This window comes from Carcharodon carcharias, chromosome 3 (genome assembly GCF_017639515.1).
Source record: "Carcharodon carcharias isolate sCarCar2 chromosome 3, sCarCar2.pri, whole genome shotgun sequence".
In the NCBI taxonomy this organism is placed as follows: domain Eukaryota; kingdom Metazoa; phylum Chordata; class Chondrichthyes; order Lamniformes; family Lamnidae; genus Carcharodon; species Carcharodon carcharias.
In genome coordinates this window covers 72918898-72932887 of record NC_054469.1, presented here as the reverse complement: position 1 = coordinate 72932887, position 13990 = coordinate 72918898, and the positions used below count along the sequence as shown (strand labels likewise).

Genomic DNA, 13990 nt, shown 5'->3' with positions numbered 1-13990 from the left:
GAGGCTCATACTCTGGGGACGCAGGACATTATCCAAAGATTCTGTAGTGTGGGGCAATGACACGACAGAAAGGGTAGGGGACAGGAGCAGAGGTGAGAGAAAATAGGAGTGAAGGCAAGATGGCCCAGAAGGAAAAAACAGTAAAAACTGGGAAATAAGAGTCCTGGTCTGAACTATTCTTTCCTTCTGGGGGTGAAAATGTGAGAAAATGTTATCTGTCTCGTTAAGGTCAAAAGGTCTAATTTACTGTCAACAGGCAGATTCTGATGCAGTGTAGATGTCAATTCCTATTGGTTAGAAAATGTTTGCAAATTCCCCACTCCAGTTCTCAATGTAAAATGACTGTCCTTCTTTTTATTCTACTTTTGATGTTTTGAAGACTGACATCTGTGGCTTATATAACCAAATAATCAGATTATCTGGCTGTACCGTTTTTTTAAAAAACACTTATTATAGTGAAACGTTTGGTTTCAGTCTCATGATAGCTTCAGATTGATTTTTGCTGGAGACATACATTTTTGCACACAAAAAATGCAGTTTCTAAAACTAAACACAACCTATTACTTTATTGACAGGGTAAACGTATGCTTTTTTAAAGAATAATGTTAAGTATTGTTTTATTACCTTTGTACTGGTAGCAGGAACAAGAATTCCTCAGTGTTTGTGGTTCAGAAAACTTTTGCCATGGCTGTTGCTTCTCCCATAAACCTTTGAACTGTCACCTATTTCAGCCTGCAGCTTCACAGTGGACACGGTGAAAACAGAAGACACTGATGATGGAAGAAAAGCACACAAGTCAAAATAAGATCACAGGGTATTGAGATGATTTACTTATCCGAATTTAGCAGCTAATCAATCCAGTTTTTCCAATGATGCTATCAGTACTACTGGCTTCAATGCGGTAAGGGGCCCTTTATAAATAGAGAAAATGCTGGAAATACTCAGCAGGCCAGGTGGCATTTGTGGAAAGAGAAAGAGAGTTTCAGATCTGTGACCTTTCATCAGAACTGGGTAAAGTTAGAGATGGAAATAGGCTTTGAGCAATGGTGGGTGGGACGAGGACAAAACAAAGGCCTGTGATAAGGTTGAAGACAGGAGAGATTGAATGACAGAAAAGCTAGTCCTACAGGGCCAAAGGGAATGGTGATGGGACAAGAAAATAATCAAAGAAACAAAAGCTGTGCCTGCAGCAGGTGTGCTGCTGACTACATGGAAAAAAAGGGGAAAAATGAAAAATGCAAGAAAAAGGAACAAAATGGGGCAGAGATTATTGTTTGAAATTGCTGAACTCAGTGTTGAGTCCAGAAGTCTGTAAAGTGATGAACTGAAAAATGAGGTGCTGTTCCTCAAGCTTACATTGAACTTCACTGGAACAGTGCAGCAGGCAGAGGTCCAAGATGTCAACAGGACATCAATACGGAGAATTAAATGGAGAGAGCACCATGAAGCTTGGGGTTATGTTTGCAAACTGAACAGAGGTGTTCAGCAAAGCAGTCAACCAATATGTGTTTGGCCTCCCCGTTGTTGAGAAGACTACGCTGTGAGCAATGAATACAATAGACTAGATTGAAAGAAGTACAGTAAGTTTCTTTTTCACCTGGAAGGAGTGTTTGGGGTCTTGGATGTTGAGGAGAGAGATGGTAAAGGGACAGCTGTTACATCTCCTGAGTTTGAATGGAAACATGCCATGGGAAGGGGACAGGGTGTTGGGTCTGGATGAGGGTATCACAGAAAGTATGGTCCCTTTGGAATGGTGAAAGAGGAGCGGAGGGGAGGGGAAGATATGTTTGGTGGTGGCATCACTCTGGTGGTGGCAGAAATGACAGAAAATGATCTGTTGAATGTGGAGGCTAGCGGGGCGGAAGGTGAGGACAAGGGGCATGCTATCATGGTTCTGGCAGGGCGGGTAAGGGGTGAGAGCAGAAACATGGTGGACACACTGTGGGCCCTGTCAACCAGAGTGCGGGGATCCTCAGTACAGACATCTCAAAACGCTGTTGTCAAGATTTCATTATCAGAACAGATATGATGGAGATGGAGGAAGTGGCAGAATGAATGGAACCCTCACAGGGTGTAGGGTGTCAGAAGGTGAGGTAGCTGTGGATGTCAATGGGCTTATAATGAATATTAGGTGATACCCTACCACCAGAAACGGAGATAGAGAAGTCAAAGAAGGGACAGGAAGGGTCGGATGCAGACCATGTAAAACTGGTAAGTGTGGAAATTGGAAGCAAAGTTGAAGATGATTTCCAATTCGGGGTGAGAGCAGGACATGTCATCAATGTACCAAAAAAAAGAGTTGAGGGAGGGGGCCTGAATAGGACTGGAACAAGAAATGTTCGACATATACTACAAAAAAAGGCAGGCATAGCTTGGACCTATACGAATACCCATGGCAACACCTTTTATTTGGAGAAAGTGAGATGAGTTAAAGGATAAATTTTTCAATGAGAAAACATGTTCACCCAGGTGGAGGAGGGTGGTGGTCAATGGAAGCTAGTTGTGACTCTGTTCAAGGAAGAAGCAGAGAGCCCTCAGATCATCCTGAAGGGGAACAAAGGTGTAGAGGGATTAAATATTCATGGTAAAGAGAAGACTGTTAGGGTCAGGAAATTGGAAACTTTTGAAGTGACGAAGGGCATCAGAAGAGTCATGGATGTAGATGGGGAGAGACAGGCCAAGGGGAGAAAAAAAGAGTCAAGATAGGAAGAAATCAGTTCAGTGCAGCAGGTACAGGCTGAAATGATAGGTCCACCAAGGCAGTCCTGTTTATAGATCTGGGAAGGAAGTAGAAGCAAGCAAGTGTTTGGGGAATTATGAAATGGGAAGCTGTGAAAGGAGAATCAGAGGAGGAGATGAGGTCAATGACTGTTCTGGAAACAATGACTTGATGTTCAGTGGTGGGTCATGGTTCAGAGGGAGGTTGAGGAACAGCATCTCATCTTTCAGTTCGTCACTTAACAGTCTTCTGGACTCAACAGTGAGTTCAACAATCTGACCATAATCTCTGCCCCAATTTGTTCCTTTTTCTTTGCATTTTTCAGTTTTCCTTCCATTTTTGCTTACAGTCAGCAGCACACCTGCTCTCGGCACAGCTTTTCTATCTTTGCTCCTTTTCTTATCCCATCACCATTCCTTTTGGCTCAGTAGAATTAACTCTTCTGTTATTAAATCTCTCCCATCGTCAACCTTATCACAGATCTTTGGTTTTGTCTTGTCCCAACCACCCCTTGCTCAAAACATATTTCATCTTTAACCTTTCCCACTTCCGATGAAAGGTCACAGGCTGATCCATTAATTCTGTTTCTCTTTCCACAGATACTGCCTGGTCTGCTCAGTATTTCCAGTATTTTCTTTTTCAGTTTTCCAGGATCCACAGTATTGTGCTTTTCCTTTATGAATATATTCAAGAACCTACAGGATAATCTGATGTTTCAGTTAGACTCATTTTGCATTGGAAATGCAATTTACGTCACCTTATCACTTATCTGCAATATCATAAAGAATCTTGGCTCTTCCAAAACATAGACCTGTGAGGTATTTATCTCACCAATGATATTGAAAGCCACATTTCAGATTAACAACTACCTCTTTTTTGTATTGTATAAGGTTTAGAAGCACCTAACTTCTACAAGATATGCTCTCTAATCATTTTCCACATAACTTAAAATATCGGTTTGACACTCAATTATTTTTCTTCCGTAAACATTCTAGCTTATTCTCACATTTAAAGACAATTAACTTGCACATCACATCTGTCAGCATCCTTCACCATGAAGCGATAGATGGTTTGTGCCTGTGAACCTTCAGCTGATTTCTGTCAGGATGCTTGGAGGAGGATTCAAGCAGAAGCAAAGAGTTGTGGGAGCAGCAGAAAATGGTTACCATCCACCATTCTTCTTTACCTCCAAGCATGCTAATAACAAAGTCAGCAACTATCAGACTCCTTAGTTAGGGAATGACAAGTGGTGTCAAGTAGAAAGTGGATGACAAAGAGAAGAACGTTTGATTCCAGATTAAGGCAAATCACTTCTCCTTCTTAAAGATATAAACTGGTTACTGAAGATACGGTTTAATAACTATGTCATAGTTAACTGTCTATGTACTCTGACTAATTAAAGTAGCATGATGTACGAAAATAGTTTTAAAAGACTCTAGGGCTTTTTTTTGCCAAACACATCCATTGGAGAGACGGGAGAATCCATCATCATCATCGGGACAATAACAATAAATGGGATGGTAAAAATCATGTTCGTTGTGTGGACAGTGAAATAGATATCATAATTAAGTACAGAGATAGTTGGCATCTGTATAGTTAAATGTGGTCAAATTTCATTTTCTTGCTGTAATTATCTACAGGAAGCAGAATGTTACTTCACTACATCTAAACATTTCTCTAGGCATGTAGCATTGCTTTTATTTAAAAATATGTAGATTTCCATCTTTGGTCTGGCCTTCAAAAGGATTTGCATCAGTCACTGTTTAGAGCTCCACACAGACCCATTCTGGAAATGAATATCACCTTACGGTTATGCTTGTGCAAATAACCTGCTGAGCACTGATAAAAGGATTAATACAGCAAAATTCTTAATATGGAAAATAACAAATTAAATTCTTATATTAAAATTACCACCCTTGAGGTATTTTCTTTCCCAATTCTAATTCCCCTCTGGTGTTCTGCAGAGATTGTGTCTGTTAATGATTGGAACAAGCATTTCTCTGCTGGCAGCCTGTAACAGTGTGATAATACCGGAGCATTTTTAAAAATATATATATAATTATATATTGACAGATCCGGGTTTATCTGCATTATGATAACGAACTGGCAACTGTGTAATACGTCCAAATTAGCCGAGGTGTCCCATTACAATAGTCAAAATGCGTGGGGCCCCCTAAATTTATCGAAATTCTGGCAATTCCTAACTGTCCTCCTGAGAGAAGTGGATTGAGATGTCACCACTCAGCATGGATTTGGTAAATGTCTTTTACCCAGTGAGAGGTGACAGTCTAATGCCTCTCACTATCATTTCTATTTGTGTGTGAAACACTTCAGCTCGAATGCCAATTATCAATATAACTGTTTATCTGGGCTGTACAACACAATCCCCATTGATGCCATGTGTTAAGCCAGCCAAAATAACAAAATACAAAAGCTTGTCTCACCACACTAATGAAATCTTAATTATGTTAATCATACCGGTTAGAACAATTTGTAACTCCTGAATAATATTCCAGCATTCTAATCAATCTACAATGTATCTAACCACACATAGGTATCCTTAGGTGTATAAATAAATATACAAATGTAACCTGTCAACAGCAACTAACAGAATAGACATTCCTATTAAATGAAATAAAATTGTAAATTATCATAATTTTGTATAAAATAAAATGAAGGATAAATAATGCATTCCAAAACATTAACTCAAATGTTGATTCCATTTAATATTTTTTAAATTAGGCTGATTCCGATTAATATAAATGACATTCATCACACTGGCAGCCAGTACACAATTGAGCCCTAAAAATTCGTAAGATGACACATCTTGGTATAAAATGTCTAGCCCTGACCTGCGTCACTGTGGCAATATTTGAAGGGTCAGAAAGTGTCATACAACTTGCATGGTTTTTAGGAGGCGAAGGGTTTATTTGGGATTTTTTTTTCCACCAAAGAGACCATAAAGTCTGGCAGAGTCCCAGTCCACAGATAGGTCTTTCCCTCTCCACTTGGAAAAAAATAAAATCTTTGTTTTTAAAAATAGGTGCAAAGGTCAGTTCTCGCTGTTTAAAGATTAACAAAAAAAGCTGCCTTGGAACTCCAATTGAGCCCTATAGCTGCCAACTGGCTTGCTCTCACTAGACATTCAAATGGCAGTACATGCAATTATCATGCTTTCAGCTGCCTCGGTGCCAAGATCTGTATTCCGCCCAAAACCTCTATTCCCTCATTTAAGGTGATCTTTAAAATTTGCTTCTTTCACAAAGTTTTGTTTGATAATGTTCCTGTGAAATGCCACAGGATGGTTCATCAAATGACTAAGTTGGTGTTGTGGTTGCAGTGGAGGAATGCAGACAGTCTCCTGACATACTGAAAATTGAAAGTAACATTACAGTTCAGGTCACGGCAGCTTTCTTTCACACTTGACAGCTAACGGTCTCAGACAGAAGTAGAATAGAACTGCACCCTTAAATTTCAGAAGCAGAAATAATTATATACGGCATTATAGGGCCAATTTATCTGGGCCCTACTGCCTGGTTACAAAAGAGAAAGCATATACCTCAGATGCCCCTGCCAGGCCTAGAAAAGCGGTATGCCCAGGAATATAGTGGATAGTTAGAGGATTGTGCCTGCAGGTATGATCATGATGATCAGGATCTCCTCATGGCGATCAGTAGCTAGACGTTCCAATTTAATTTCAAGATCCTGGGGGTGGAATTTTACAAAATTCCCTATATTCTGGAAAGGCTCCATCAGACTGGAAAGTAGCAAATATACTCCTGATATTCAAGAGAGGGAAGGAGGCAGAAAACAGGAAACTATAGGCCAGTTAGCCTGACATCTGTTATGGGGAAGGTGTTAAGATTGATCATTAAAGAGGTTATAACTGGACACTTAGAAAAGCTCAAGTTAATTAGGAAGAGTCAGCATGGTTTTATGAAAGGGAAATCATATTTAACCAATTTTTGAAGGAGTAACATGTGTGGTGGATAGAGGCGAGCCCGTAGACGTACTATACTTTGATTTCCAGAAATCATTTGATAAGGTGTCACATCAAAGGTTATTGTAGGAAATTAAAGTTCAGTGTAGGGGGTAACATATTGGCCTAGATAGAAGATTGGCTTGCTGACAGAAAATAGCATAAATGGGTCTTTGTCTGATTGGCAGGATGTGACAAGTGGAATCCCACAGGGGTCTGTGCTGGGACCTCAACTTTTTACAATTTACATCAATGACTTAGGTGAGGGGATTGAAGGCATGGTAGCTAAATTTGCAGATGACACAAAGATAGGTAGGAAAGTATGTTGTGAAGACATAAGGAGTTTGCAGATGGGCATAGATAAGTTGAGTGAGTAGGAAAATATCTGGCTGATGGAGTACAATGTGGGAAAATGTGAAGTTGATCATTTTGGCAGGAAGTATAATAAAGTGGTGTTACTTAAACAGAGACAACTGCAGAATTCCAAGGCGCAGAGGGATCTAGGTGTTCTCATGCATGGATCACAAAAAGTTAGCATGTAGGTAGAGCAAGTATGGCGGCTAATGGAATGCTATCCTTTATTATGAGAGGAATCGAACATAAAAGCAAGGATGTTATGCTTCAGTAAAACAGGGCATTGGTGAGACCACATCTTGAACACTGTGTGCAGTTTTGGTCTCCTTATTTAAGGAAGGAAGTAAATGCATTGCAGGAGTTCAGAGCAGGTTTACTAGATTGATACCTGTAATAAGCGAGTTGTCTTATGAGGATAGGTTGTACAGGCTGGGCTGGTTTCCACTGGAGTTTAGATTAGCGAGGGGTGAAATTGATTGAAGTACATGAGATCCTTAATGGTCTTGATAAGGTGGACATGGAAAGGATGTTTCCTCTTGTGAGTGATTCCAGAACTAGGGAGCACTATTTTGAAATTAGAGGTCACCCTTATAGGACAGAGATGAGGAGAATTTTTTTTCTCTCAGGGGGTTTGGACTTGGAAACTCTGCCTCAGTAGGTGGTGCAGGCGGGGTCACTGAATATTTTTAAGGCAGAGGTAGATTGATTCCCTTGGTTAACAAGAATCTAAGGTTATCGGGGATAGATGAGAACATGGAACTCGAAACATAAACAGATCAGCCATGACCTTACTGAATGGCGAAACAGGCTTGAGGGGCCAAATGGTCTACCTCTGTTCCTATTTTGTATGTTCGTTTGAGGCCTACCTGCAATTCTTCAGCTTCCCTCAAGATCCCTGCAAACCTTCTCATCAGCAGAGGTTTGGGGACAGCCACACAAGGACAACCTTTGGACATCCCTGTGTTGGGACATCACACAAGAGAAAATGAGGTGGAAGCCAGTAATTACCCCCTTTCATGTGATTCACATCACCCATCTAGGCTAGCAACCTCTTGCCTTTCTGCTGCTTCACCCCCACAAGGTTGAGTTGCCAGCTGGGATTTTTGGCTCCATAGCACTCTTTTCTTATAGCACTATTATTGTCTGTTTGCCTCCAAAAAGGTTGCCCATGTCACTCACTCTCACATACACCTGGTGTTAGCCATGCTAGGTGTCATTTCGGTGAGGGCATCAGCAGATACACAAGGAGCATCCACTATATGTAAGCAGAGTAAACAGATTATGAGGTCAATCATAACACCAGCACTGCCATTTTGGATCTCAACGTTCCAGCTCTCTCTTAACCTCATACAGGTACCCTAATGCATTTCCTTAGTGCCTGTCTTCCATGTGCCTTTGTATGGCCTAGTGCTTCTACGCATTGCTACACAGTGGTTGTGGCATGGCTGGTGAAAGGCTGCTGACTGCAGACGGTCCTGCATGACAACTTCGGGCAGCTGTAGTCCTAGAAGGCCTGATTTTGGACTGCACCACCTTGCAATGGATGCCAGCAGTCTGAGCTGGCTGGCTGAAGGCAGCGATAAAGGAAATGGTGAAGGGACAGCAGGTTTGTGCTACATAGAGCCACTGCCTTTCCTTCCACTTGCCCTCCTACCCCCACTCCCCACCCTCCCCTCTCCACCTCCAGCAATCATGGCAATGTGTTGGAGGACAGATTGCCTTTGTGACAGCCCCTTTGAGTGCTGATATCTGCAGTCAAGATGGCAGCAGCACATATTGCAGTGCAGTATGCCAGCCTGGCATGACTTCAGTCTGAGATTCCACTGCAGCAGCAAGATTGGATGGCTTCTGTTTGTCCTGCAATGTAAGCTGAGACATCAACCATTACACGCAGCATCTTGGTTGGGTCCACAAGTGTGCTGATTAAGGTGACCATCACTTCCACATCAGAAAGGATGGGTTCCAAGCTCTGTGCAAAGCTCAGTGTCAAGTTTGTGCTCAACTTCTCCATACTCCTTCACATTGTTAGGCAGTCCTTCTGACAGCCCTGCCAATGCACCAAGTATTTCATTGTGCTTATCCCATCACCCTTTTTCTGTAGAAAATGCTCATCTGATGTTTCTGCAACAGGACACATGTACAGCTTCACCCTCCAGCAAGCCAGCACTTTAGTTATCCTTGTCCCTGCCCTGGCTGCAGACAACTAAATGCAGATCCTGCCTATAAGCTATCCTCTAAAGTATGCACAGTGTCAGCATTCAAGCTGGTGGTTGCGGGTGAAACTCCCAGTGGAGGTGTCTCTTCATCAGTCTCTTCCTGTTCTTCTATTTTTGACTGGCCAGGTTGTACCACTTGGCTGTCGGAAAGGAAAAAGGTACAAGGGTAGGGCTTTGGTGAGTGGAGGAAGATGTGAAAGCAAGAGGTGCATGCTTAAATTATCTGCAGCTTTTAAATTAGAAGGGTTGAGTGGTGAGGGGAAAGTGGGATATGAAAAAGTATTAGGTATGAAGATGTTGTCATCTTCAATGGTTTCAGCATCACGGTTGGCCAGTACCTAAACAAGGCTGCTCCAACGATGGCAACCACCTTCTCCTTCATCAGGATAAGGACATAAAAACATGTAATTGAATGTATTGCTATGTGTTTAGATCATGTAGCTTTTTGTTGAATAGCTGGGTGTCTGTGTACATGCTGTGTGACATGGGTGAGTGTTAAGTGTGTGAGAGTGAGGTGAAGCTATTTTAATTAGCTATGAGTCAAGATTGATTGGGATTGTTGAGTCATGAATTAGTGTGTTGAGTAGTGCATGAGGTCAGCAGTGCAGCTGCTGCAAGTGGCATTTGAAGATGCATTCACTGACACCAACTTGAGATGCCATTGAATATCTTGCAAACACTGCATTCAGGTGTTTGGAGCTGGACCCCTGGTATTGACCACAAGTGCAATCTGGTTCCACTGCCTTTGCAAAGTTTACCTGGAGAGCCTTCTGGCTCTCTGTGGACAGCTGGCATCCCTCCTGCTCTGTAACTTCTGTACCAAGGCTCCCAGTGCAGCATTAGAAAATCTCGAAGTCCATTCTTAGCCATGTTGTGGCATTACTGTGTCTTTTCCAGATCAGTATCAGTTGCATAATGACTTCCAGCACACACTCCAGCCAGAGTGCACCCTCCTTTGGAAGCCCAAGCTGGTATTAAATAATACAGGCTGGTTTAATTCATGCTAGCCTCTCAATATTTTGCATCTTCTGCTGAGACATTTGCATGCTGCCTACGTCGGAAACAATAAGGACTTAAGAAACAAGGAGCAGGGGTCGACCACACATCCCATCCAGTCTGCTCCAACATTCAATATGATCATGGTTGATCTCGGGCTTCAACTCTATTTTCCCATTTTCAATGGGTACATCGTGATTCCCACACGTATTTTTGAACCTTGTCCAATTGCGTGGCTGCCAATTCTGGTTTGATGCATTCCTGGAGATTTATTCTTGTGTCATTTCATCACATGGCATTCAATCATGTGACACTGTTCGTGATACTTAAATCACACCATCTGATCATGTGAAATTAGCCCATAGTTTGCAGATGCTATTGCATTTACCTTAGTTGAATGCCTCTCTCTCTCACTCCCAGCAAGCCCTGAATGAAATATTTCACTTTTTGTTTTATAGTGAGATGAATGATAAACCAAAGAAATAACAGAAAAAAGGAAAGGTTTGAGGATAAGTAATGTTTAAATAAAAACCACCCTGATGTTGCTTCAAACTCGACTGCAAGTAAATACCATTGATTCAATAAAAGCATCTTCACTATTACTTCAAACTAATTTTTTCATGCTATTTTACATAAACGGTTAAGTTATAAAAATAATAAGCAAAACCAAGCCTATATCAATTCACTGATCCCACACCCTGCTGTTGAGGCTCAGGCCTCAGCACCATAGTTGACTGACTCCTGTAATAAAACATATTATACAACAATGCACATCACAGGTCCACCCTGGTTGCTGTGCCTTACAAACAAACTGTGTTGTCTAAGCGCTGCTGGCCACTCCCAAAATATACCGCTTGATTGTTGTTGTAAGGATGGCTGTAATGGGCCAACAGCAATTGCCCACAAACAAAAGGATTTTAGACTCTGCCGCCAGCAGGTTTGAAGGTTTGGGGAGCACATAAAATCTAGCAGATGGCCTACTCAACCGTCCTTCCCCAACCATAGTTTTAACAATGGCAGGGGTGGCATCAGGTGGCCCACCAAGCAGTGGGCCAATTGAAGCCTTTAAGTGGGCACATCCTGCCACCACCCCCAGTTGGCCTTTTACTCTCTCTCACTCTGTCTCTCCCAGTTTGCCTTCCCCTCTCTTTCTCTCTCCCCCAGTTTGCCGCTTTCTTTCACGCGCTCTCTCACTCTGTCTATCCCAGTTTGTATCTCTCTCTCTCTCACAGTTTGCTTCTCCCTCTCTCACTCCCCCCCAAGTTTGCTTCTCTCACTCTGTCGCTCTCTGTTGTGTCTCTCTTGCTCTCCCTCTCCCATTCTCTCTCTCTCCCAGTGTCTCTCTCTATCCCAGTCTCTCTCTCTCACTCTCTCCCTCTCAGTTTGTGTCTCTCTCTCTCCCAGTTTCGTCTCTCGCTCTCTCTCTCCCGGTTGGTGTCTCTTTCGCGCGCTCTCGCTCTCACCCAGTTTGTGTCTCTCTCTCTGTCTCTTTCCCAGATTGTATGTCTCTCCCAGTTAGCCACTCCTTTGCTCTGTCTCTCCCAGTTTGTATCTATCTCATCCAGCTTGCCTCTCCCTTTCTCACTACCCCCCCAAGTTTGCTTCTCTCCCTCTCTCTCTCCCCATTTGTGTCTGCCTTGCTTGCTCTCTCTCTCGCTCTCCCTTTCCCAGTTTCTGTGTGTCTCTCTCCCTCCCAGTTTGTCTCTACCTCTCTCTCTATCCCAGTTTGCGGCAGTCTCTCTCTCTCCAAGATTGCTTCAGTCTCTGTCTCCCTCTCTCCCAGTTTGTGCCTGTCTCTCTCTCTTTGCCTGTTTGTGCCTCTCTCGCTCGCTCTCCCCCTAGGTTTGCATCTCTCTCTCTCTCCCCTCCACCCCAGTTTTGTGACTCTCTCTCTCTCTCAGGTTGCATCTCTCCCTCCTCCTCTCCCAGTTTGCATCTGTGTCTCCCCCTCTCCCTCCCCCAGTTTGCGTCTCTCTCACTTTGCATCCCTCTCTCTTTACCAATTTGTGTGTTTCTCTCTTTCTTCCCATTTGTCTCTCTCTCCCACCCCCCTCAGTTTGTCTCTCTCTCAGTTTGTGTCTGTCCCTCTGTCTCTCCCTCCCAGTCTATCTGTCTCTCACTCTCTCTCCCAGTTGGTAACTGTGTGTGTGTCTCTCTCTCTGTTTGCCTCTCTCTCTCTCCCCCTGTTTGCCCCTCTCTTCTAGTTTGCCCCCCACATTTCTCCCAGTTTGGGCATGCCCCCTATCCCCAGTTTAGGAGTGCCCCCTTCTCCCCCAGTATGGGTGTGCCCCCTTCTCCCCCAGTATGGGGGTGCCTCCCTCTTCCCCAGTTTGGGTGTGCCCCCCTCATTCCCAGTTTGGATGTGCCTCCCTCTCCCCCTGTTTGGGTGTGACCCCCTCTCCCCCAGTATGGGTGTACCCCCCTCTCCCCCAGTTTGGGGGTGCCTCCCTCTTCCCCAGTTTGGGTGTGCCCCCCCCACTCTCCTAGGTTTGGTGTGCCCCCACTCTCTCAGTTTGGGTGTGCCTCTCTCTCCCTCTCCCTCCCGTTTGTGTCTCTTTCTCTCAGTTTGTGTTTCTCTCTCTCCCTCTTCGAGTTTGTGTTTCTCTCTCTCTCCCTCCTCCATTTTGCATTTCTCTCCCGCTCTCCCAGTTTACCACCCTCTCTCCCCCAGTTTGAGAGTGCCCCACTATCTCCCACTTTGGGTGCACCCCACTATCTCCCAGTTTGGGGGTGCCCCCCTCTCTCCCAGTTTGCGTGTGCCTCTCTTTCACTCTCTCTTCCACTTTGTATCTCCGTCTCGCTCTTTTCCAGTTTATGTTTCTCTCTCTGTCTCCCAGTTTGTGTTTCTCTCTCCCTCTCTCTCTTCCAGTTTGTGCTTCTCCCTCACTCTCTATCTTCCAGTTTGTGTTTCTCTCTCTCTCTCTTCCAGTTTGTGTTTCTCTCACTCTCTCTTCCAGTTTGTGTTTCTCTCTCTTGCAGTTTGTGTTTCTCTGCCTCTTGCAGTTTGTGTCTCCCTGCCTCTTGTAGTTTGTCTCTCTGCCTCTTGCAGTTTGTGTTTCTCTCACTCACTTCCAGTTTGTGTTTCTCTCTCTATCTCTCCTCCAGTTTGCGTTTCTCTCTCTCTCTCTTCAGTGTGCATTTCCCTCTCTCTCTCTTCCAGTTTGCGTTTCTCTCTCTCTTCCCGTTTGTGTTTCTCTCTCTCTCTCTTCCAGTTTGCGTTTCTCTCTCTCTCTTCCAATTTGTGTTTCTCCCCATCTCTTGCAGTTTATGTTTCTCTCTCTGTCTCACAGTTTGTGTATGTCTCTATATCTTCCAGTTTGTGTTTCTCACTCTCTTGCACCAACAGTTTGTGTGTCTCTCCCTCTCTTCCAGATTATGTTTCTCTTTCTCTGACTTCCAGTTTGTGTTTCTCCTCTCTGACTTCCAGTGTGTGTTTCTCGCTCTCTCTTCCAGATTATGGTTCTCCCTCTTCCAGGTTATCTTTCTCTCTCTTCCAGTTTGTGCTTCTCTCTCTTCCAGTCTGTGTTTCTCTGTTCCAGTTTGTGTTTCTCTCTCTCTCTGCCAGATTGTTTTTGTCTTTCTCTCTGCCAGTATATGTTTCTCTCTCTCTGCCGGTTTGTTTTTCTCTCTCTCTGCCAGTTTGTGTTTCTCTCTCTCTCTCTTCCAGTTTGTGTTTGTCTCTCACTCTGCCAGTTTGTGTTAATCACACACACTCTCTGCCAGTTT

The 13990-nt window shown here is 43.5% G+C and overlaps 1 protein-coding gene across 7 annotated transcripts in view; it reads right to left on the bottom strand.

The window, feature by feature from the left end:
• Positions 1–13990, bottom strand: part of cdk14 (cyclin-dependent kinase 14) — a 953540-nt gene that overhangs the window by 154133 nt on the left and 785417 nt on the right. For all 7 annotated transcript variants that reach the window (XM_041183640.1, XM_041183645.1, XM_041183644.1 and 4 more), the window contains one exon: positions 625–770. In XM_041183640.1, coding sequence (XP_041039574.1) covers positions 655–770 — 116 coding nt within the window. In that variant the 3' untranslated portion in view covers positions 625–654. The remainder of the gene's footprint in view (positions 1–624; positions 771–13990) is intronic.